The following is a 26,913-nucleotide window of genomic DNA, read 5'->3' as shown; positions in this document are numbered from 1 at the left end:
GCTCGATTATAACATTGCTCCCCCCTGGTAATCTAATGAAACAGCGCCGCCAGTCTGACAATCAGGATGCACCCCAGCGCTCCGGTGATTTACGCACGCGTCGCGCGCAGAAAAGCACCTGCTCGGATGGAATTAGAAGAACAGTGCTATGCCCCTGATTTCTGCTCCAGTGCGCGCAGACTTTCTTTCTTTCTTTTTCATATGTGTGAACATGCAAGCGTTGTGAGGATGCGGTTAAACGGAGAGCACCTGCACATGCGCCACCACTTGCAACTGGATCAAGTGGAACAGGGAACGTCCCCGACATTTTTAGAGAAAACAGGGTTCTTTCCCCCTCTTTTCATATGCGATCTGCAGAGCACGCGCGCATGAAAGACGGAATACATGTAGTTAGACCACATACACAGACTCAAACTGAGGAGCCGAGAAATGAGGAAAATGACACTTAAGTCAAGAGATGCGTCTTCGTGTCTGCAACCCAAATAACGAAAGAGAAATATAAAACGAAATAATGATAAGGAGAGCATTAAACGTGCAAACATTGACTAGTCTCCGCTCCAGCCTGCGCTCCTCCGGCCGGTGCCGTTAAGAGATTGTCCTGCGCAATGCCTTCTGTGTTTGGAAAAGCTCTGCTTCTGCCTCAACGCCGCACATCACAGGAGTCCTTATCTTCCGAGGGTTTAGGTGTCAGCCGAATACCTGACTCTGAGACATTTCAGTCGTCGTGAAAAGCCTCTTTGCCGCTGAGCGCACACAGTCCGCGCCTGGACAACTATTCCGACAGAGCAGATCCTCCGTGGGGAGCGCTGCTCCTGAGCCCCACGCACGCACACAACTACACCTTTTAACTCGGAGGAAAAGGAATAATCCGCTTGTCATATATCCCTGTGTTGTGGGTTAGATTCCTTGCATCCACAACCGTGCCCAAGGCGCGCGCAACGCCGGCGAGCCAGCGGACCGCACCGGCGGCAGAGCAGACAGCGGAGAGCGTGGACTCCTCCGACGTTCCGAGAAAAAGAATTGGGGAGGAAGGAAAAAAGTCCAGAGGGATAACAGGATCATGAAAAGAGTAGATTTTTTGTTTTGTTTTGTTTTAAGATGCGCTCACCTCTAATTCTGTCCACACCGAGTCTTGGTTACACCTGTCCCACGCCATCCAGACACTGAATGACGGTCCGAGGGGAAAAAAAGGAAAAAAAAAAGAAAAGAAAAAAAAAGAAGCAAATCAAGTAAAAAAGAAATCCACACACGCTTCCCACTCGCTCGCACACAGGCAACTGCTGCCCCTCGCCGAGAATGAACCGAGGGCACCTGTCTTACAACTGCTTTCCATCACATGACAAAGCTATTAAAAGTAGGCAGGGGAGTGACTCCGCGTCCACTCTACCCGCCAGTGACGCGCGCGGAGCAGGCGGGGTCTGGCTGCTCACATAGTAAAATCCTCTCCGCGCGCACTGCAAAAAAAAAAAACGCCGCTCCAAGCCAATTCTCCATGCGATACATTAAACAATCTTTTTGTCACACAAAAATACTTGAATTATTTTTTACTTTTATTGTAAAAAAAAGAAGAAAAAACATGTTTGCAAAGCTCAGATTGAACCCTTTGACGCTTGAATTCATTTATAAATATGAGAAATAATAATAAAAAAATCCTTATGTTTTTCCTTTATATACTAGATGATAATTTAAATACATTTTGCACTCCAAGTGGTTTAATGCATCAATGGGTGTCAAGGGGTTTTATGATTTCTTTCAGATGCTGGACTTTTAGCTCACCATGATTTTTTCCCCCTTTAAATTTCAGGAAAAAAATGCATCCAGATTTCTTGGAAATGATTTAAAAAAATAAAAGCGCTAAATTTAGGATTCATCTGCAGATGGAGAAAAGGAAAGCACAAAGCAAAACTGATTGAAAACTCCTCATCGACTTTAATTTACTACTGCAGACCGTTATATGATCTGTACCTCTGCTTTTCTGCTCATCAAGGCAACATTTTCAATCATCTGGTAATAACTCTTACCTAAAAATTCACATTTTCAGTGTGAAAAAAGGGTAATTCGGCTCATTTCTTTTTCTATTCAGAGACAATAAAAGGGCAGGTGGGAGTATCAAGCATGTGTACAGTGTCAACAGGATGTGTATAGGCAACAGCCCCTGAGTGAAATGACAACAGAAGCTCTGTGGACATTTTAAACAGAGTGGTTTGTCTGTTGGGGGGCCTGTCAGGTGAACCACATGAGTCACTTCATTACTATCTCTGTATAAGCCTCAGTTATTGTCATCGAGTGATTCATAACTATACGAAACTAGCAGAAAATAATGTCCTGCATGAACATTGTTTTCATAAAATAATCAAGTTAAATCCTGACAATACATTTGTGTAATGAGAAACCCGCTCCATGGAATATGCTAACCCCAATCCAATTTTTAGTCTTGTAAGCCCATTAAGTTCACCTGAGCATGCAAAGAGCAATTGTCTCCCCAAATTAGTCAACCACATACAGTAAGTCTCATTAAACACAAAATTGCATGGAAACCTATAAAAAGGTACTGGGACTGGAAATGTAAATTATGCCCACTGCGCGAGCAAGCCAGCGTGCCATCGTGATAATACATCATGCGAGTGTATGTTTTATGTTTATGGAGGACATTTGTACGGCTAGATCCATACATTTGGCTGATCACACAAAGATGCCACCCAGTGAAGCCAGAGCAGGTGGTGTGTGCAGTGACCTCACACAGCCCAGATGGACGGGCTCGGTGCGGTTAGTAAAATAAGGGCAAACGTAAGCATCATATGGAGCTCGATGGTTGGTGGCTTTGGGACTGTGGCACAGATGAAGCGCTACAGAGTCTTGCAATCAGACCTGGATTTATCCAGCCTCACTGGGACACAGGTAGAATATCAGCCCCTAAAATGTATTGAAAATGTATTAGAAAGCCATCATCATGTCAGTTCATCTCAGGAGCGGAGCTACAGGGGAAGCAATGGGGGGAAGCTGCCCTCTATAGCAAAAAGCCCCCCCTCCCCAATATGGAGTTCATGTTACTATCACTACTGACAAAAATTAGGAAATCACCAATACAAGCTTTTTTAAGTATTGCTAAAATGAAAAAAGGAAAATAACAATATATATTAATGACAATAATTTTCATAATAAAACAGTTTAAATCATTTAATCTCATTTCCACTCTGCTGTTCTCAATAGCCCCCCTTCCAAAGTTTTCTGCCCCCCTATAAAACATTCTAGCTCCACCATTGGGTCATCTATCCATACACCTTTGTCTTATAAATTTTATATTGAATGCTATTCCTGATGCTACCCTCTGCATTTACCGGGATTGGGACAGGCACAAGCGGAACACAGGTCTGTACCCTGTTGAGGCTGCATTTATCTGTTTTTTTCTTTGAATGTCTGTCCGACCATCGTAACGTTTATTTATGTATTTTATTTTATTTTATTTTTACAAGGCAAGACCCTTCACGCTACTGCCAAACTATGTAGCCACAAGAGGGCTCAAGTCGGGGATCCCCTGTGCTCGTCCCCAGCCTGGATAAAATACAGGGCTGTGTCAGGAAGAGCATCCAGCAAACCACCTGTGCAAATCAGTGAATGTGCTGAAAGGCTTACATTTACTTTTCTTTTTATGTTGTTGTTTTTTGTTTTGTTGTGAGGTTTTTTGTTGCAATTTTTACCTCTTTAGCCAATTGTGGATTTTTGCAGGCTGTCACATTATTGGGCATTTAGCCCCCCCATGCGCATGTCTGTACCCGGCCATGCTTGCAATCTCATTAAACTTGTACAACACTGCAGAAGAGACCGTAAATATTGGCATAAAAGGATAAAAAAAAAATCATAGGAGACATATGTATTTAGCTGCATGAAAGTCGAACCACTTATCAGATTGTGCAGTTCATGGTAATTAATACAAAAAAACTCAATGTTAGTTATTTTTTAATTCTTGTATTCTTTGATACTTTTTTCCTTGGAGGCTTTATCCTTATGTATGCAAAAGAGATTTGGAGATAAAACTACAGGTAATCTTTGAAACGCTATAGCTTTTGTTTAAGATGCACCAAGCTGATAATAGATTGCTAAATATGGTGCCACCGGACTGAATGAGAAATAGGTCATTTTTAGCCCAGCCGGCATCAGAGGATAGAGAGGCCAAAGCACTGCAAGCTACAGGACCAACATCACTGAGTGTTCGATCATTCTGCTCTCATAAATGGCCTGGAGTCTTGCTTTCACACCGGCGTTACATTTAGCCCCTTATATAGATATCACCTCTCAAGGGGGCCGAATCTATGGGATGGAGTGTGAAAACTTGTTCGCACTCATTTTTAACATGGCATGCTGTCAAAATGCAGGATGGATTTACCTTTCCCAATCCCTGCTGGGGTTTGAAACATCACAAATACAGTTCAAGAGGAACCAACCAAACTCGACATTTCTGTAACTCAGTATCTTCAAATTAAAAGAATAAATCCACTGTTTGGTTTGGCACAAAGTCTAATGTTTAGGGTTAGACTTTCAACCCAGCAGACGAAAAAATGTAATTTGAAAAAGAGCTTATTTGTGACGTAGAAAATATGCTAGTCGGTTCACAAAGATCCCTGCTCTGAGCTCTCTGCAAAGTGGAGGGGAAAGGGGGCGGGCTTACTCTTCACCAACAGTCCCGCCCACAACTCAGAGGTGATTTTCGAATGATTTACCACTGCTCTGAAAAAACGATGTCTTAGAAAATGAGACAAATTTTTTACATTTTTACTAAAAATGGCACATTCATATTAATAGAACACTGGAAAGCTTTTAAAGTAGATCAAAAGATGATTGAAGTGGGACTTTAAAGGGTAGCAAGGCTGGATAAAAGCATGGGCAATGGGGCGTAATGTCCCCACAAATGTGATGGCCCCCCAAAAAAGGAAAATTAAATGAGGAAATCTTAAAACATAAAAACCAAATAAATCCCAAAATAAACAGGCAAACCAAAAAAATAAATACAACAACTAAATAAAAAAAAGTACAAAAAAGCAAGGATGGACGGACGAGCAAATAGAGACATAGAAAGAAAAAAAAGATACATACAGACTCAACAGGGTTCAAACCAGTGTCCTGCTTGTCCCAAGCCCGGTAAATACAGAAAGTAGTGTCATGAAGTGCATCCAGCGAAAAAAATGTTTTAGAACATATCAAAGGAGAAGTTATATAGACAGATGAACAGCTTTGATGGTTTTCTAAGCATTTTGGGGGCTTGGAGGGATATGACACTCCAACCTCTCAGCAAATCCCCCCCCATGGAGGGGCTGGCTAAATCCAGACCTGAAGGGTAGACTCTCTAGTGATGCCGCAGTATAAAGAGAATATGTAATAGTTAAAAAAAAAAGGTTTATATTTTTATTCTTTCAATAAATGGTGCCGCCCGGCCCTTGTGGAGCATGTGTGTGTGAGCGGAGTGTGATTCATATCACTTGCTTGCATGTCATTGCTCCCAACAGAATCCATCCTAGCATCTGGGCATTTTAATACATGGTGGCTGAATTCATGAAAATTAATTGAGGGCAGAGGTAAAACAGAGAGATCCATCTATTCATGTCTCTTTCAGGACTATAATAAGACAGCTTCTGCTTCATTGTCTGGGTTGTCATTTAATGTGCGTTCATATCTTTGGCGGACAGGTCATTCTTTGCTTTCGCCTGGGACAGCATATAGTCATCGCTGTTGGGAGGCGTGTAACACTAGAAGCGGATATTCAGCTGCTCCTTTCCCACTATATGTTTACATTGCCCTGCACGGTTCTGATTTCCCGCCTCCCTAAGTTTCTACATACCCTCTCTTTGTAGTGCCCTTTAAAGAACCCGTCGCTTTGTCACCCTGCGTGTAAGCGTGTAATCCTTTTCATCAATGAACTCAACTGTGCCATTTAGCTGCTCCCAGGATGGCGGCCACTCATCCCGCAGAGAGTCCGGCCCACATTATTAAGGCAAATGGCATGAAGAGGCTATAGGGCCAGTTAGCCACGGCTGGGACTAGGAATGGAAAATAGCATCAGCCCCATGCAGCGACGGGTAAACACAAAAAGTAGCCTTGGGGGGACGCAACGCTGGAACCCCCTCTTTGCTTCCCTTTTCTTGTTCCAGCTTTGCTTTGAGATTGGTGAGAGTACCTTCACTTATATATTCGAATATACTACACGGCAAAGTGGACGTGGTTTCTCTGTGGAGCCATGAGTTGGATGACTGTTTGGGAAAACCAGCCAGTCATGGAAAATGCATGTAGAGAGTGGCAGAGGAGATCGAGGGAGGGTCTGTGTGTGTGTGTGTGTGTGTGGGGGGGGCAGGCAGAGAAAGCAAGCCTGGTGCGTAACGCATCTCAGTAGCGCTTAACTGGTGCTCCGGGCAGAGACTCTATACGAGGCACTTTCTGCTTTGCTTGGGTATAGCACTCACAAGGATTATTAAAATTCATGGACCAGGAGGGTTTGCACATGCATAAACAAGGCATTGCACACTCCCCATGCTTTGAAAAGCTGCAAACCTCAACTCCGAGACTGCCGTAACAGATGTCCCGGCACTGTAACCAGAGGACACGAGAGGCACTTGTGCACAGCAGTTAAAGCAGCTAAAAGGCCACACGAATGAATCTGTTCTGTTTCACGTTGGATATCCCATAAAGTATGTTTTTAGGTTAAAGACTAAAATTTTAACGCATGACTCACCCAATTAAAATGGTCTTTTTGTTTTGTTTTTTAACACGTTGTGGCAGTTTTCACACCATAGAGTACACATATAAAGAAAATTAAGACTAATATTCTGAGCATTTCATTGTTCATATCATTGTGAATCAGGAGTAGACAAAACAATGCAGTAGGTGTGACGTTGGTACTACGGTCGGCAGGCTATTTGCAGACAGACAGATCCATGCACATCTTCATTTTCCTCGTCAAAACTGTACTGCTGGATAGCTATGATATTGCTCAACATTTTTGTTGCACCGCTAAGGCCAGGTTGGGGTTGTGAGGGGCTATCAGCTAGCAGGATAGTGTGAACAAAAGGGTTGATGGGAAATGAGGGCAGACTTACGCCAACAGTACCGCCTACAACTCAGAGTTGAATTTCTAATTAACTACTGCCAAAAATTCAGAAAATATGTCCTAGAAAAGTTTATTGGTTTTTCTTGAAAAACAGCAAAGTCATAATGAAAAAATGAGTGGGAACGCTTTAAAAATTGATCAAAAGATGATCAGAGTGGGACTTTAATTAATATTTTTACAACATTATTGAAAATAAAATACACAGATAAAAATACTTTTTATTGCTTGGAGCATCAAATTAATAGCGCAAACTTTCATGTGGATATATTTTTTAATAATAAAAAAAAAATCAAATTTTAGTTAAATTCAAAAAAAAAAACTACTGAGATCTCATCACTTGCTGCAGGCGGAAATAGCTGCACCTCTCTCCAAACTGCAAAAATCTCTAGCGAGTCACGAGGACGGCCCAGAGCACAGCAGATGTTGCTTGATTTCTAAAATAATATCGAGGCAGGGCTGAATACCTTGACAACACAGTCCTTGTGTACTCTTAGCACTGGAAGAGTGCCAGGGAAGAATTAGGTCAGCTAAAGTGCATTGTGCCTGGTGGAACTCCATGTTAAAACAGCATCAGGGGAAGGAGAAGGGGATGGGAATGGGAGGGGGGGGTGTTTGGTGACACACAGGTAGAAATTTCTGGAGCAGCACAACCTGCTCCTTTCATCTTTTATTGTTGTATCATGGAAACGTGAGCAGAAACGTTACACCCCTGAGTTCAGACTGCAGCCTAATTATTTTCAGCAATGAAAAAAAAAGGACAAAATAGGGAATGAGGGAGGAAAAATGCATGCGAATTGCAATTCTTTCATACGGCCTGCATATGGGGTGTATAACCACAAGCCTGAAAAAAATCCTTACAGCACAATAAAACTGATTGTATCATCACCTTTTTCCCCTTACAGGCTGCATTTCTACTACTCGTCACATCACCTCCTAAAAGAAGCATGTACTGCTAAAGTACAATAAGAAGGGAGGATAAGAGAAAAAAAAAAGCAGGTCAAGAATGAGAATGCACAGTCGATACCTATTTTGTCCGAGACATCCTAGAGAAAAAACAGCAAAGAGACAAAAGGAGCAGATGGATGGAGATGGGGCAAACGCTGAAAGAGAGTCTGACAGCGACTAACAAAAGCAAGAGAGAGCTGGTGTGAATGATAGAAAGAGTTGGACAAAGATGGAGCATAAATTAGTGGCAGATATGGCAGGAAGGGAGGGAAGATGGAAGCTAAGTACAGGAAGGAGTGATTAGGGACAGGAAGTGGCAGGTTTAACAAAGGGGATGGAGATTGGGGGGCCAGTTACCAACTGAAGATAAACCGCCTCTACCTCAACAAAAAAAAAAAAAAAAAAAAAAAAAAACGGAAAAAAAAGCTGGCCCAACCACAACCAGCATGTCAGATTTCATGCCACTGTATCCACCTTCCCCTCTCCCGTACAGCTTAACATCTTTCTGCTTATGACTGGAATCTGCGTCACATGTACTGTGTTTTCATTCACACACGGCCCCTCCCAGTGAACTCGTTGCCCCCTCGTAACTCGCATTTTGGATGCAACATTGAGCGGTAATTGCACTGTCCTGATAACGATTACAACTGCAAGAGATAATGAGATGTTGCAGGGACGATGACAGACGTGTGTGAGGACGACGTTTGAACTGGACATGATCTTTACATGACCTGGCAGCCGTCCACCAACTCGTGAGCGCGTGTAAGCATAATTCAGATTGTGCTGAGCAACAATGCTGGCTTTTCCTTGTGAGTGGACAACCTTATTGTTTTTGGCAGCTGCACTTTTTTTTCCACTTTTAAAAACCCACTCTGATGATACGGAGGCCCCAGAGGGACATGAAAAATTGTACTGGTCCACACGGAAAGGTCCCCCAGCCAGGACTTGAACCAGGGCCTTACTGTGGGGCAAGAGTGCTAACCATTGCTCCACCAGTGGTTAGCTGAAAATGACATTACGTGAGAAAACGTCCATCATAAAACACTGACCAAATTGATTGAAGGAGAACAGTTTATATGCAAGTTATCTCACAGTCTTTAAAGCAATCCTGGATTGAGTCTGAGGCTCAATGAGCATGATGAGGCCCTTGTCCATTTCAATGGACCAAAGGCTCAAATAGGGGGCCATCGCGACCCCAACCCTCAGCAGATTCGTCCTGTTTGTTTTTCTTGCTCTGCGCAGAGGTCATTCTTGGTTCACCGTCCCCTGGCCCTGTCTGGGGCATCAGCTGATCGCATGTGCCCACCTTCCCAGTTATGCGCTTTGTTTATGATGCTTCCCCCGGATTGTCCTTCGTAGGGCTGGCGGTAGGTTGCACGGGTGTGCACCAAAGTTGGAAAAAGATCATATTAGCCCTTGTGCTATAGATGACCCCACCCTTACTTTGATGTCTTCTCCCTACCATGACAAAGGTGGATAAAGGTGGAAAGATTTCATGTAATCCATGGACACCAGTGAAGATCACAAATTATTGAAGAAAAAAGGTTCAGAGCACTGTCTAGTGGGTCTAAATGACCCAACTCCCTACGTTAAAGTGCCTAGGATTGCACAAGTGTTACTGACGTTGAAAATGCGCTGGGCAGCCCACAAGTTCTCTGCTCGGTTCTGTTTGATGCATCCCCTTGTAGACGAATAGATCCATGTACGTCGTTGTTCTGGCTCAAGACTCTACAGCTGGATTGCTCCAATATAGTGAGGGGCTTTAACCTATGGGGTGTAAACAGAGAGCTCTCAGATACGAGGGGAAGGGGGGCAGGGTTGCCACCCACCAGTGCAAGGGGAATTTCTGATGAACTCCTGCTGCTCTGCAGAAATTAAGTCCTAGAAAACGACATAAGCTTTTATATTTTGTCTAAAAAAAGGCCTTTAAAATAACTCAGAAGATGACCAGAGTTGGTCTTCAACAATTTTCCTGACGCTTGGAAAGAGATTGCTTTCTAAAACTTTATTTTGTTAACGTCTGGTCATCAGGGGCTAAAATCAAGAGTAAGTTTGACTGTCAGGTAATCACTTGAAGCCTGATCCTTTCTGGACCAGTCCCCAGATTCTCTTCACAATCCCTTGTTGTGTGTTTTGTTTGTGCTGCGCGTCCACTGGGACAGTCATCACTGCCACAATAAACAGGATTAATCAGCTCTGGCATTGGGCACTTTGGTCCAGATGACGCGTGTAATTAAGGAGTAATTGGCATGTCATCTGTACATGAGGAAATATGACATGTGCGAGCCAGATGCACACGCTTGTGCAGCCCTACAACAAGCGCCACACCAACAACCGCATCCTCAAAGGCTTTCAGAGAAGAGATAACTTTCATCACACTGCTGACACTCTCACTTTTCTTAACGTCTTTATTCACCGTGCAAACACTCCTTTGCATTGTAATTCCCTTGCCTATTCATTTATTTACATGCTAACACACTTAAACACTAATTTGCTAACTTATTCATTTATTTACATGCTAACCCACTTACTGCAGCTCGTATTCTAAAACTTATTCATTTATCTACATCCAGGATGACACAGTGGCTTCCTTGAGTATTCATTTATGCACGTGGGAAGTCACTTTAACGCTCCCTTGCTTAATTAGGAGGCTCTGTCCTTTCACTTTACACAAAAGAACGGCTTCTTGTTGCAGCATATACATGGTGCATTTGCACCATGGTAGATGGCTAAGATGACTTTTCATGTTTGGTGTCAGCCAGGATGCGGCAATAGATGCGATACGCCCTTATCTCGGCATGTAAACTGCAAGCTACGAGACGCGGAGAACTGAGTTTCACGGCTCACATAGACAATTCTGGGACAAAAATAGAGAGAGGATTTAGATTTTTATTGTTTTTTGGGTGTTTTTTTTAGGGAGCTATGGATTTAAGGCAATTTAATCATAAATGTTTACATGTTTTACTTTTCATCCTATTGTCTTTTCTCCTTTCTATACAATAATGTTTTAGATGCAAACCACTTAATGTATTTTCTGCACTAGAAGGCACACAGAAAGCCTTTATTGTTTTCAAAACATGACAGTGGATGTCTTATAATACGGAGCGCCTTATATATGGAATATTTCTGCTGCAAACAAGATTGGGTGTTATTGTAAAATATGCTAACACGGCTAGCATCCAGTGGTGTTAGACTGTGTTTTTTTTACGTTACTAACAAGGTTAGGAGTAAGTGTACTCGCTTCTTTTTTTTTTTTTTTTTAGAGGTATCACTGTTTTTTTGTATGTTTGCAAATAAGGTTGGGAGAAATTTGACTCTTAATTGTGGGCAGGACTGGACTGTTGGAGCAGCGTAAGCCCGCCCCCTTCCCATCACCCATCTGTTTATGTGGTCAACCCTAACCCCAACTATACATTACAGGTGTAAGAAATATGATGAGCAATGCCAGCTCAGAAGGGGAAAACAAAGACGTACATGGATGTATTCTGCTCCAGATTTCAAACAATTTGATATGGCGCATTTTTCAGATTATTCGTAGGGTTTTTAATTTTACATAGATTGGCCAGGGGTGTGACAAGCAACTGCTAGAGGGCATGTTATGCATTTTTTTTTTTTTGCCTCCAGTGTTTTATACTCTGGAGCGACTTATACACCAGAAAATACAGTACTTGGAAATAAGCTTAATTGTCTATATGGGTTCTCCATCATGAGAAAAATGCCACAAAAGCATGTCAAAAACACAGTTTTCATTAGAGTAGGTCTTTAATAAATCCATTTTTCTTTTATTTTTTTTAGTCTAAGTGCATTTCTGCTGTTTTTAGTCTGTGTAAATGTAGTTCAAGATTATATATACTGTATGTATCACTACTGTTTTGAATTTAATGAAATCCAGATTACCTAAACAAGTAGAGCGAATAAAGAGTGTATGACAGATTTTAAGTTGATAAACCAAAGCAAAAAGATGGAGCTGAAAAGTTTGGGTGTGGAGCGGGTTGCAGGACAAGTGCATCAGCAAAGGTATGACTGCAGCCACAGACACATGGCTGATAACCTCAGGTAGCTGCTGACTGATTTGCAGTTTGCTCTCAACGGTGACAAAAAGCCCAGAGCTTCGCTGAGGGGAGAGAGGGCGGCCATCATGGCAAAGCAAATGGCTCATGGAGCTATCTCGATTGTATTTCATCACGTCAATTTCACGCCTGCGTCGCCAGTTCTTCCGTAATGTGACAAGATAGAAAGCAAAAGGAGAAAGTCGGTGGGGGAAAAGAGATGAAGAAGATTGCCAAGATGAACAAAACAATGACAATAGAGACACATGAAACTGGCAATGATGATCTCAACCGTGGATCTGCTGTCACAGCGAGGAAACAAAAAGGAAAGAAAAATCCTAAAAAGCTTGTATCAAACTGACAGCGCTGCATACTTTGAAAATAGAGTTAATGTGTGTGATATTTTTGCAAATAACGGAATAATTTGATGCTTTTAGAGCTCCACTTTATAAACCTGGCGACGAACAGATTTGTGCCTTTTTATCTTTTACTCCCAACGAACAGTAAAAGAAATAAAAAAGTGGTTTGGAATATTGAAAAAAAAAAAAAAACGTTTCTGATGCACCTTTGTCAGAAATGTTACATCTGTTGGTCAGTGAAGCATTTTAGATCAATTTTATACTAGGAGTGTATGAAGTGATTTCTGTGCAACACTCACTGTTTTGAGCGTAAAACGTACAAAAATGTGTGTGCTCAAAAAATCATTTTGCTCTTGAAAACTTTAAAATACGAGCAGGGAACCTTGTTAGAAATGTGCCACAAAAAGCCAACCGATCACAGACATGGACATGATGGTTGACGCTAATTATTCAGAGATTCTTCCAATCAGGTTAGTGCGCCAGTAAAATAGTTTTGCCTGCATGAGCTTTAAGTGCACTTTTTTGTGTTTTAAGTGCAAACTAATTAAATAAATAAATAAGTTTTACACTCAAAACTGGGAGTGTTGCTTGGAATAATGACACAAAAATCACTCCATAGGGCTTCCAAATTGTCATGTTAATCGCGATTAACTATTTACTGACAAATTAGCGCTTTTTTTTTTAATCGCGTTAATCTCTATAACTATTATGCAAGGGAGAATTCTGGAAGAGGTGTTCGTTATCAAAAATTAAAGGACAAAGCGGAGTCCCGATTGCGTGGGACGGTTGGTTCAGTAAAGTTTATTCATTTCTGATAATGGACACCTCAAACGGCATTATCCCACCCATACCACGGTGACTTAAAAAAGAAATAAATAATACATCAATTATATATTATTTATCAAATATACATTATTTGATTAGTGAGGCAATGCGTTGTCATGGTAATGGCTACGGAGCCTGCAGCGACCTCAAAATAACCAAACAGCTGAAAGGACACTATAGAATCATTCATGTTTTTTTTTACTGTATTGCTGTTAGGATAAACTGTGGTTCATGGTCACTATTTTTTGGATTGCTCATTAAAGTCTTCCTACTGTTAATAGATGTGTTAAATTTGAGCACTCAGGTTTGAGTTTTTTCTTTTCTTTTGCTTAATTGTTTAAGATAAAAAAATACCCCTCGGTGGTACAAAAGTAAGGGTTGGTAGCAGTTAAAATACAAATATCTTGTATTTTGATCTTTAACTGCGCCACAATGTCACAAATTTAAATGAAAATGTCTCAGAATAAGGCATTTCACAGCACATATTAAGTTATATTTAAAAAAAAAATATTTAGATGAATAATTATAAGTCATAATTATTTATTTGAATCACATGACTCTACTTGCTTCTACTTTTTCAGTTTTAAAATGGAAAGTACCTTGCTCTAAAGAAAAAAAAAAAATCAAAATTTTCCCAAAGGTGTTGCAGCTTTTTATCTATTGTACACACAAGTCTGTTTATGTTAGCTGACATAGCAGATGTTTAACCTGAGAATTACTTTATGGCCTAAAGACAAACACATTTTACAGCAGTTTGCATAACTTCCGTCTTTCATCTGGATGTGTTTGAGACAAGCGGCGGATCGACGAAGCAGTAAGACATCAAGGCCTTTTCTGCAAGTAAAACTAGTAACAAAAAAAGTTGATGTATAAAATGAGTTATGTATAAAGACCTAACTTTGAATTCCACAGTCTTATTTTGTTTCTTGGTTGGTTTGAGACTAGACAACAAAGCTCCAACTCATTGGACAACCTTCCAAGCGATATAATTAATGGCAGGGCATTTTTAATTACCCCTATGCGGCACCAGGCACTACAGCTTTTGTTTATCGAGCCCCACTGATACCCATATTAACAAAGTTAGGTTAATGATAGAGGTATTTTACTTAATAGCATTTTTATTACTCCCACTAAGAATGAAGCAATTAATTAACAATGGGCGAATTAAGTTCCCCTTCCTGTAATGGCCTACCAACACAGGACATCATTACCAATCGTCAATATAATTCATAAAGCGATGGCTCAGGTGGCGGGACAGTTACGGGGGGGGGATGAATACCATACGTCTGATTTTTATTTTATTTTAGGAAGGAATAAATTATGGATACAAGCTGTCAGTGGACATGCTGGTGGTGCTGCATGCAGAGTGAACCGTAGGATCAAAGACGCCGAGTCACATAAGTGATTCTGTAAAAAAAAAAAAAAAAAATTAATAAAAATAAGGAAAATAGGAAAAAAGTCTTGGCGCAGGATATGAACAGGTTCCTCTCATTTGAACAGATAAAAGAGTGAATTAAAGATGCACAGAACAACTACAGAAGAGTTAGAGATGGGAAATTGGAGGAGAGCACTGATTGTTGAAGAAATAATGTTGAATAATGGACCTCAAAGACATAGATGAAAGCGCATAATCTTTTAAGCTTGCATTTGAAGGTAATCTCCCATTAAAGAACACTAGCTATTTCTTTGTGCAGGATAAGTGCAAAGACAGCAGAACTGATGTGGGACTATTGGTGTGACTTTGGAACAGAGGGAACCCTGAAGTGGCGCAAGGTGCAATTTCCCATGCGTTGGACTTGGATGTGAACTGCTTTCTTTTTTTTTGTTGTTTTTTTTTTTGAAAGAACTACTAAAAACAGTGACTGCGGAGAAATATAATCCCCCCCCTGCCACCAACCACCCACCACATAAACACACAGAGCCCAAGTACACATGCAACAAAGAGGCAGAGATTAAAGCATTAATTCAGTGAGAGGGAATGGGATCTTGGCATAAATTTAGAGTGAATGTTTTGGGGTTATCTTCTCTGCTGACTGCCGTTTTTACTCCATTGCACGCCACATGCTAATGTTAATCAGGGTCACACCCTGTTTCCTGCAACATATAAGGCTCGAAACTCTTGTTTTTCCCTCTGATAAGCTTCATATTTGCAGCAAAAATAGGTGCGCTTCCGTCGATGAACACGGAAAACTATCAAATGAGTCGTGTGCACGAGTGTATTTTTGTGAATACGGGCGTGTCTCTGAGTCTGGCTGTTTGCAGATCAGACAGTTTGTTTCGAGGAAGAAGCAGAAGAAGGGAGTGCGTCCGCCTGTCACTGCCGCTGGGTGGGGCGTACCTTATCGGGCGCTCTCTTGGCTTTGCGAAGGATACCAGCTGGCAGGCACCGGGGCGCCACAATGCGCCGTGCTAGCATCACAAACCAAGGGGAACGTGTGCTTCGTCGTATAGAAAGCTACACTGGCAGCCTCCAGTCCTCATTAAAAATGCACTAATGCTGAACGCTCCCATTAATTTAAGCATGCTGTATTTAGTGAGTGTAGCCTCGTGTACAGTCTATAAAACACAGCAATTAAAACAGGTACTTTTGGCTTCATCAAGGCCTAGCCGAGGGTAATGGGCCAGAAATGTGAAAAATACCTTAAGCAGCCAAAGGCTCATGTGGCAGCAGCCAAGACACTACATATATCATCAAGCCAAACACGGAGGCGACTTCATTTTTCTTTCTTTTTCAGCTTGATAGTGAAACGAAAATCTGTTTTAGCTGCGATATAAACAAAAACTATCTGTGAGATAGTGGCTTTTCCTTTTAGAGTCATCCTAAAAAAAGGAAATCCATTCAATGTGAGCAGGTGTGACAAATCAGTGAATATGCTGACAATAAAACCGCAAGCACGAGGTTTATTTCTGTTCCTTTGAACGAGATTCCGGCCTGTCCAATGCGAGGTCGAGGCCGCAAACAGCATCTGTCATGACATAATTATGACAGTTGCATGAACTTCTCCAGAGGCTGGGGGTGGGGTGGGGTGGGGGGAGTGCTAAGATGCGGCCCACTGAGGCACGCTTTCAACTGAAATGCGAGTAGGTTACATCGTGGAGCGATCACATGAGGGGCACACCCTCTGAGACTTTGAGGGGACGAAGAAAAGCTGGAGTTACAACTTTTTTTTTTTTAACATCTCTAATGTCTGAAGCAGCACAAATACACCGTTGTGTTGCTTTATTTATACTGCTGTCTCCCCACAAAGATAAATAAATGACAACATGTTCACTTTCATGCTATAAATAATTAGTCTGCTTGTAAAGAATGGCTAAAAAGGATCCAACTGAAATCATGAGTAAGATATACATGTAAACTTTTAACAGGAAGGGTGAAGGGTGAAAACTTTCCGTTTGCACAACCACAAGGAGAGGAGAAGTGGGGTTGGGTCTTTTTTTGAGAATTGCGTTGCTGTGTTGTTAAATATAAGAACTGGAATTTAACAATAAAAGTCAGACGCTTTTTTATAATGTTTTTTGTTGGACTCTATTCAAAGTAGCACATTTCCTGGCAAAAAAGGTCCGGCCTTTGCAAGTAATCACTAAAGGAACAAAAGCAAAAGTCCTGACTTCTTAAAATGGTGAATGCATAGGGACTATGAAGAGACACTTAAAGTCGGCATCACAAAAAGAAACTTGTAAAAACAGGTAAACAGTCAGCCGTATAAGCAATATTTCCTAATGTTTAACTCTGAATCTTTTTGACCAAACACACAATAAAGGAGAGGCAGTTCAGCTGAGGATTCTTAGGGACTTTTGGTAAAGTTACGCAATTTAAAGACCCACTCCTAGGATAATTGTGTTTTTGACATGTTCTCATGCCATTTTTCTCATGATGGAGGACATCTACAACTCTACAGGAGAGAGTTTAAACAAATGGATGACGGCAAGTGGTGGCAGGCTCACTTCAAACCATCAACTCAGAGATACATTTCTCACGAACTACTGCAGCTCTGTCGAAACCATATATCCTGGAAAATGACACAGGTTCTTTAATATTGTCTAAAAACGGCATTATCCTAATTAAAAAAAATAAAAAAACCCGGGAACATTTTTAAATAGGACAAAAAATGATCAGAGTGGGAGACAATTTTGATTTAAAAGACACTTTGACTTAATGACAAGTCACGATACAATGATGAGAAAAGAAAGTTTAGGAATGTGGTCCTCAAAAATGTGCTCAAACATGAATATGTAAAACTGGTTATACTCTAATAATAATAATAATTACCCTTTGTTTACCCTCTACCCCACAGGCAACTGATGTAAACACAGAATTCTGCATCTGTTCAAAAAGCGATTTCACAACAAGAGGTGGCAACACGGCTCAGAAGATAAATCATTTTCTGTATACATGTCCTGCCAAGCAAGATAAGGAGCAAACTTAGTCCACTGTTGTTTACAAGGCTCCTCCTTTATTCATTTTATTTATGCTGGATCATGACCTTGAATGAGATTACTGAGTCAATAACACAAATTCACCAAATTGCAGGCACTGATAAGACCACACTGCAGCGTTGTTTTATAATAAATACTTCCGATGGATAATGAAACTAGGGTGTGATTATGTTTAACAGTAAAACTGTAATGTCTAACTGCTGTATAATGACTAATGGCAGTGTGATTTTAATGAGTGCTCCTGCCGCTGCCATGCACTAATTCAAAAATGATTAGTTACTTCCCTTACTTGCCTGAATGGAAATGCGCGTGATCAAATGAGCGAGTGTGTTTGTATAGTGGAAAAAAGGGCCAGCTGACCAGCATGAGTTCATGGAAAAAAACTTTAATAGTGGTGACAACTTGACACCTTTTGCTTTTTATCAAATAGTTGTTTAAAATACTTAAAGTTAACATTTTAACCAACAAAAGACAGTTTTGATATATGTCCATAAACATAAATGTAGTATGAACCTTTTTTTTTTAAATTATAAACCAGTAATTTAAACAACCAATGTCCAGATATGTGAACAATTCACTGGAACTGATCCATTTAAGTGAACCAAGAACTAAAAGGCCACATATTTTAGTTCAGAATTACACACACACATACACATTGTAAAAGGATGGTAGAATGTTTCCATGTTGGGATTGTCCAAATGTTTGGACCATCTTAATCTATATATCTTGATTATACCAGTGTACCTATAAAAGTGCTGAATGTTTACTTCCACATTCTGGCAAAACTATTTTTCATGCTGGTTTTGCAAGTGACATGCAAGGAATCGATCCTTCTTGTTACTTTTGAAGATTTATACAAGAACACTATGCTAAAAACATATGTAAAACACCTCAGCACCTGTTTAAGCATTTGTCCCACGCATCCGTTCAGGGGTTAACCCATTGAGGTATTTGGGTTGTCTGGACCAGTGAAGGGTCACAGAGAGGAGTGGCTGCATCTTAAAGGAGAGAGCAGGTATGGCTTGAGGCTCGTGCGGCCACCTAAAGGGACGTCATGAGAGTGGAACGTACCATTGTCGTGCAAGTGGAAATTTGTAAGGACAATGTAAATGCACTTATGACGTACAGGTGATGCCGTATTCACCCGTGAGAGCAGTTGTAGCTAAAGCCATAGTGTGTAGATTTTATCTGTCAGTTCTGCAATATTGAGATAATCTAGTAGTCTATATACGCCAGGCCTCCATCTACTATCTCCCGATTTGACACCAGCCCTGAAGTGCCAAATATTGCAGTTCTTCAAAGTACCACTAGAAGCAGGTTGCAAAATGGAGCAATTTTCCATTAAAGTTCCATGTTCAAAAGTTTAACTTTACATCAAAAACAAACATGCAGTTGGCACTGATGAATCTTTTTAACATGTATTGCTTTACTTCCTATCTATGACAGAGCTTCAAACATGACTATGCATTGCTTAATTTTAGTCTTTAAAAGTTCATTGAGCTTAAATGAGTAAACTAGTCAATGTGCTCATCTGACTGTAAATTTCAGTTTTTGCCAAACAGAATCCAATGATAAAAGTCAAAGATGATCTATCTAGTACATACAGTGTTCCCTAGCTATATCCCGGTTTAGCTTCTGCAGTCTCACTGCTTTGTAGACTTTTTTGTTTGTACAACATGGATTTTATTTTAATTTAACACACCGAATTGTGTTCTGCATCCTGATAGACCTTATCAATCAATCTCCTCTGTATATTCTCAACAAAATGCATTGAGTTTACCAAATCTTTTTAAATCTTTGATCGCGAGCAGATGCTTGTTTTCATTCTATTATACTGGACTTATTTTTCTGTGAAGGTTTGAACTTTGAGAGTTTAAACAACAGAAGTGTGAAAATGTTTGTGTCTGTCTGAGAAAAATGTTTAGTGTGTAGTGTGTCGTTTTGCAACCTAAAAACATTTGTAATGTTACTTTGCGAATTTTACCTGTCCTGGGATATTTATGGAACATGTGCCTGTGATAAATGAGAAAACATTGTATACGTGTATAAATATTGATTAAAATAAACTTAGTAACCCTTACTAGACAGCCATCCTTTCAAAGAGAAGTAAGATCTATGTTAAAGTAGAAACACTCTTGAGACTTAATGGTCTGCACATTGGTCTGGTAATTATCTCAGTAAATTCAAAGTAAAGTAAGTTTTGAGTTCCAGAATTTTGTATTAGGAAACATCAAAATACACTTTGTATTTAAATACACTTTGTATACTTTACCTGCCTTGCTTGTATTCAAACCGCCAACCAAAATGTCAGTGAAGGTTTTCATTTATCCAGGTGACATTGTCTTGAAGTTGAGTCATGACATCTGGAGGTAAAATCTTCTATTTTGAAACGTTTCACCACTCATCCAAGTGGCTTTACCCCTGATGACAAGCCATGACTCAACTTCAACACAAGCCGCCGAACGAGCAGCTACCAAGTGAAATGCTTTTGTTTTCAAATCTACTGTTGGAATAATGTATTTAAGTTATCTCATATTTGGTTGTATGCATTCCCTAGTTACATATATAGGTGATATAATAATGTTTGTAGAAATGTGTATGTCCAACTCTGTGTCACAGGAAGGTAAAAGTGAAACTCTTGGGGGAAACCGACTACCGTATTTTCCGGACCAGAAGTCGCCCTTTTTTTCATAGTTATGCAAGGGGTGCGACTTTTTTTTTTTTTTTTTTTTTTTTTTTTTTTTATACACTGTATTTTATCCCACGAAGGGAAATTCTTTCTCCGCATTTGACCCATCCCCTTGGGGAGCGGTGAGCTGCAGCCGAAACCGCGCTCGGGAGGCAGTAGCGTTAAGGGTCTTGCCTAAGGACCCTCACTGGGTGATGTTAACTGCTCGCCATTGATATGGTAATTGCCCCCAGTACCATTGCTCATTCCCCTCCGGGAATCGAACCCTGGTTTCCTGCATGGTAGCTTCCCACCTTACCAACCTATACTCCGCAGCTACTTATATTAAAAATAAATTGATATAAGTACATTGTTAACCCTCCTGTTATGTTCATTTGTGAGGAACAGAGATGATGTTCATGGGTCAATTTAATGTATGAGGAATGTTAAGTGTTTAAGAGTATGTTAAGTGACTCAGAGAATCAGCAAACCTTTTTTTTACAGTAAGATCTTGAAGGCTAAAAACATAATATTCTATTTTCCAATGATTTCATAGATTCAGAAATACAATAAAAATGACAACTGTTTCTACAAATACAGGATGAAAACAGAGTATTAGTTGGCCAATGATGCTTCATGAAAGGAATAAATAAATAAGTATGAGAAAGAATTACTGTGAAATTATGAAATAAACAGTCTGCTATGATTGTGTCATATGAGGTTGTGCAACTTATTATATCTTGGTCTCAGATTTTGTCAAATAAATTTCCCGTCAAAATGCGACTTATAGTCCAGTGCGACTTATCTGTGTTTTTTTCTAATTTATAATGCATTTTTGGGCTGGTGTGACTTATACTCCGGAGCGACTTATAGTCCGGAAAATACGGTATCTTTGTGTCTTCCCAGTCTTCAGCATGAGAACTACGCGTTAGCTGTGTCTAGACCTGAATCGATGGACGCTCTGTGTTAGTTATCCGTGAGAAAAGGCTTTGCAGGACAGAAGATGATGTGGGAAGGCTAAGATAGACATGTCGCACTTAATGTTTTCTAATCGTGCTGCAGGTGTGCTTTCTTGCCCCCCCAGAGCACAGCGCATGTGTAACTTAGGGAAAATCCAACAAACTTAATAAAAGAGGGAGCGACAGAATATGCTCCTGAGCAGAGAGAGATTGTTGCTGGGTGTTACCTCTGTTCATTCTCCTCAAAAAAGGTACATTTGGTCTGTTGCCTTTCTTTCCTTATGTAGTCATTCTGATGTTGCAGGTTGTTCTAACCCGACATCTGCCTCCATCAGAAAGTCGAAGTTATCTTTTGGTTTTCCACAGGCATTTTGGCTTCATTGGTGGGTTGGTTTGAAAGAATAGGGGGGCATTTGAAGTAGTTTGTCTGTGTCAAGGATTGATGTCCTGTATTGGGTTTATGCTGACGTAGCTTGGTGACACCTGGGAGAAGCAAAGACAGATCCCTGTGACCCTAAATAACAAAAGGATTCCTAAATATAGGAATTCTTAAATCTTTTATATTTGTATTTGACAAATTATAATAAGAAACGTGATTCTTATAGGTACAGATTTGTCATTATTCAAAAAACTACATACATTGTTCTTGAAGTCACATTCCAATCATCTTTTGATCTATTTAAAAAGGGTTCCCAGTGGTTTATGAATTATGATTATGCCAGTTTTAACCTAAGTCTGAGTCGTGGGTGGGACTTTTGGCACAGAATGAGCCTTCCATCATTTCCCATCATTCCTTTGTTTATCCTCTATCCCACTAGTTTATAGCCCCTTCACAAACCCAACCTGACATTACCGATGCAACAAAAATGGTGAGCAATATTGGAGCTATCCAGCCGTACAGCTGTGATCCAGATGCCAGTTCAGACGAGGAAAATGAAGACACACGGGAATCTAGTCGTCTACAAATGGATGCATCAGAATGGAGCAGAGCATAAAGCTACAAAGAAATGGTTTTTTAAATGTAATTTTCTTTATATATGTCGTTCATCATGAGGAAAATGCCAAAGGAAAATGTTGGAAACACCTTAAACACCATTTTCATTGGAGTATGTCTTAAAATTAAAGATTCTACAATAGTTTTGGATTTGAAGGCCTTAAAGTGCAATATGTTATAAATGTTCTTGTGTGTTTTAGGTTTAATAACTTCATTTCCACAGACGCTCAAACCAGAACTGCGCCTCAATAGTTTTCAGATTTACTTATCCTGGACTGGGGCAAGGCAATTTGGCTCTCAGTCCATCTGTGCAGTCCCTTGTCTGGGAATGGATTTAGCGATTCTGATCTTTTTTTGTGCCCACGTTCTTTGTGTCCATTGTGAAGACTCAGAAATAGAGAGAAAAAGAGAGGGGGAGGCGGGGAAGGAAAAAAAAACACGTTTGACCGAAGCGCAGTCAATTATCTCCCAGGTGTTTGACTGAAGTGATTGTAAGTGATCGCAGCAGTTCCCACGAGCCCGGGACTGAGACGGGTTGGAATTAGCTACGAACAAAACCCCAATTCAGCAGAAGTGAAGAAACGGCAGTTTTGAATAAAACCAGGCGGAGAATGCAAAAGAAAAGGTTCTCCATCGAAGATAAAGTTGAATCGTCACCGCCCCCATCTTCCTTCATTCCCGTTACACACAGCCCATCGTATAGCCTCGTCTTTTAAACAAACTGTGGGTCTGGAATTGTGTCTGTGGCTCTTCCAATACCTTATTGTCCAGAGGTTAATTACTGGCAAGGCATGAGAAAATTACATTCTCAAAATAAAGCATTATGGCTGAGTCTTCTGCTGGCTTTTCTGTGTTACTCACGGTTTCCACTTAAGATAGGTGAGAAACCAGCCTGTCCGATATCAAGTAACCCCGTTTCAAGTCCTTTTATTAAAGCCACTATTCTGATTCGCAAATTACCTTTCTTTCCCATGCCCCAAACACTATTTCCACACAAAGATTAAGTCAAAGCCTGTACATGAGTTCACACCGGACACTTCTCTATTGATAGCAGAGAATTTCCTTGTGTCTTCTCACATCTCCCCCCTGGAAGAATTCAGTCAGGCTGAAGGGCAGCATTTCTGTGCCGAGAGGCTGACATTTAGAAACGGAGGGGGAGGAAAGTGGTGGATTTCTCAATCGCAACCTGCAGTGGTGTAAGGTAACAAAGATATTTCTAGTCTAAGCTCCTGGAGACAGGGCACATTCTCCAAGTGAATTCTTAACCCTCTGAACAATAGTTAACTGGGCAAGAATTCAACCTCGGCGACCAGTCGGAGTATTAGGCTGCTTGGGTTTGAGTGAACTGCATGATGGGAAGCTCCAGTTCCCAGGAAATGGTTGTACATTTTCCTCCTTGCTGGAATCGTATTTATTCTCGCCTTCCACATGAGATGGTCACGTCAAGCATGGTTTGTGTATGCCGTGCTTTCGCTTGGTCGCTCATGCTGCACGCCAGCTCACACACATCAGGGTTAATAAATATGAAGCTGAGGGAAACTGGCTGGAGGTATCTGCTGAACTGGCAACCCGGAGTCAAGGACCACATCACGTGTGAGCCGGAGCTGCTTTGGATTCTGATTAGCATGCAATTGCGGGCAACAACTCCACGAGCTATGAAGCTTTGACACTGCACAGCATATGCACCCAACCTTGACCAAAAACAATTTCATTTAGGTGGCGGAAAGATTATAAAACACAAAAGAAAACCTGTCTTTTCCTTTTCTGGTTATATATTTTAGCCTTTAAGACAATCCACGTGACTCCCGGTTAACCGTGCAGCCAGTATCATCCACTTTATTGAATTAAAGCAACAGAGATGAGAACCGTGAAGCCCAAAAAAAAACCTCTCCTTCCTCACGAAAAGATCTCAAGGTGCTCTGACTTTAAGCTCCATTTATAAAAAGAGGGGAACGACGGTGATGAGATTTTCATATGTCCCAGGCAAACACCTTTACAGGATGAATGTGAAGCTCCCTTGAATGGTGAATGCCAGGGACAGGCGACACCTCAAGCTGTTGATGGAGTGTGACATGCTGCAAGAGATGGAGTTCCTTTTTTTTTTTCTCCCTTCTCCCCAATGGCGCACGCACTCATTTTCAGACCAGTCTCCTTCATCAAGCTTATGTGTAGTGTCACCTCCCACCATCAGCAGTATCATCCCCTGTCCTCGCCTTTCACACATTAGGAACCTTAATACCATGGCCCACTGATGGTTGAAAATGTGAAATTTACACTTTATTTGTTTCAAAGATTTGATGCAATCTGGCATTAATCCTTTAAAAAGGAAGCGTGAAATTAGATGAAATATGACAATGTGTGCTCACAAATATAGGCTGCTATGTATAGGTTATATAGTCGTTTTGAGTGACCAAAAACTTTTCCCAAGCTTTTTTTTTTTTATGGGTTGTGTTTGAATTTCAAAATCCAGAAATTTACCAAAAGTATCTGCAAAAAAAACAGTGTGCATTAGTGCCCATTACACCGGCAAATATAGACCACAATGTATTGTGTTTTAACATTTTTGCGAAAAAATGTATTTTGATTTCTTTAATTTTTTATAAACCATCTACATTTTCATCATCAGAACATAATGAATTCACATAAGGTCTTTGTAAAATGCTCGTATTTTTTTGGTTTTTGCTTTGCAAAATTGGTTACAGTAGTGAGCATGGTTTCCAAATTGCTTTAAAAATCCAGGGTACTAGATAGTCCTGCAATATATAGGTTTTAGTAGCTAGGGATCAGCGAGGGAATTCTTTCATAGCCCTCTTCTCCTGTCTAACTGATCTTTTCATTGTGGGGTAGCTTAGTTTGAAATATATTCATCCAAATTTCCCCTCTTACTGTACATACAAAAAAGAGAGTGTATACATTGATTTTGTACTCTGGAATATTTTAAATAATCATAAAATAAATGTATAGACAATTTTATGCATTTTCTGTGCACACACCTAGCTCTAAACATTCAACTGTTGACCAATAAATTTATGCTTAACCCTTAAACACCAAAGCTTTAGCTCCAGTGCTGACATTTTTTCTAATGCTGTAACTTTTCAACCATTTACACAATCAACTTAACTCCAGCAGAGAAAAGCAGCTTTGAGCTGATCTGCAACACTTAACAGTAGGAAAGTAGTTGCGCAATCGCCGTAAATCAATTGAATCTGTCACAGAGAAAAGCGGCTTCGAGCAAACGTAAAGTGATATTGGTGTTTATCGGTTTGATATGGTAGTAACGAGTAACGTATTGTTTCCAAGCCAATGTGCAAAGCTATGCAACACTTTACGCAAGTAAAAACTTCTTATTAAATGTTTTTTACTTTATGTTAGTAATGTGTTTCATAATGTTTTGGAGCCAATATGCAAAGCCACGCAATACTTTTTACATTTGTAAAAGTACTTTATGTTAGTAAAGCAAAAGTGTTGCTAGCAATAAATGTATGTTTAATTATATAACAATAAATATAGTTCTCTTGTGTATTTTTTTGCTGATAAACACTCTTAATTCTGTCCTGCAAGTTGTATTATTGCTCTGCCAATTTTTTTTTTATTTAATCTTTGTCACATTGATGGTCAGACTTCACCAGACTCACCGGTTTGAATCCTAAAATGTTAAATAGAAGTTTAGCAGCCTGGTTTGGCACCTCAGATTTCTACAAGCTAGCAAATATGTAATCACCCAAAGAAGAATAAAAGAGTTCTGACATGATGAGATTAAACTACAACTAATCATAGGAATGAGCTTCAACAGCTCAGCTTCTCTGTTCGTTAGTACGGGATCAGCCCTGTCCAATATCTGATCAATTCTGTGATTGGTCCAACTGGGGTGAGACTAGGTGGAAGTAAAGGACCCATGAGCTCTCAGGCCAAAAAAACAAAACAAAAAAAAAAACACGTGTGCAGGATTCACAATTACTGCAAGTGGACTCTTAATTCTGCCCCTGCACTGCCACAAAGAGCTATCTGGGATGTACGCTTTACATATTTTGACATTTTGAGGGAATAATCTTGGACTAGTTAACTCCCAAACCATTCTTATTTACGTGACATCTTTAGTAACCAGCACCCGCTATATTAAACATCTGCCGGTGATTAATATTGAACAGTGTTAGCGGTGCTCGAACATAGACGAGGAAGAGGGAAGGATCCACAGAGACTTGTGAATCAGCTTCAAGCAACAGAACAATGCTCTTTCTTTTGGGCCCTTTGAGCATTTAAGACGACACTTAAAGCGTATACATTTCATGTATAATTGTTTATGCTAATTCTATGCAACTAGATAGCTTGCAATGAGCCTATGTCACATACAAATGAGTTCTCTCAGCATTATTTGCCTGCTTGAAGCTAAAACTAATGCGCAGAGAATAATAATGCAGATTGTGAGCACACTATAATATTTAAACCTGTGGCTTTGAAGCCACAAAGCAAAACCAACTTTCTTCAATTTCTCTTAGCTCATTATGTCCCGCAGCTGTCCTGGACAAAAACAACCAGATTGTTTTCTCAATTCTTCATTCTTACTGCAACATTGAGTAAAAA

The 26,913-nt window shown here is 40.3% G+C and overlaps 1 protein-coding gene across 13 annotated transcripts in view; it reads right to left on the bottom strand.

Annotated features, from left to right (window-relative positions):
• Positions 1-26,913, bottom strand: part of ppargc1a (peroxisome proliferator-activated receptor gamma, coactivator 1 alpha) — a 422,123-nt gene that overhangs the window by 45,547 nt on the left and 349,663 nt on the right. For 6 of the 13 annotated variants that reach the window (XM_078936421.1, XM_078936426.1, XM_078936428.1 and 3 more), the window contains exon 1: positions 700-1,014. The exons of 1 other annotated variant lie outside the window; for it this stretch is intronic. In XM_078936421.1, the coding sequence (XP_078792547.1) occupies positions 700-879 (180 nt within the window). In that variant the 5' untranslated portion in view covers positions 880-1,014. Of the gene's footprint in view, positions 1-699; positions 1,351-26,913 lie in introns of those variants that run through there. 6 more of the 13 variants (XM_078936423.1, XM_078936429.1, XM_023965806.2 and 3 more) reach the window with 2 other exon arrangements.

The sequence above is a fragment of the Oryzias latipes genome, chromosome 18, assembly GCF_053564925.1.
Source record: "Oryzias latipes strain Hd-rR chromosome 18, Olatipes_Hd-rR_3.1".
Lineage (NCBI taxonomy): Eukaryota > Metazoa > Chordata > Actinopteri > Beloniformes > Adrianichthyidae > Oryzias > Oryzias latipes.
The sequence above is the reverse complement of the archived record's forward strand: the minus strand, read 5'-3'. Positions and strand labels throughout refer to the sequence as shown.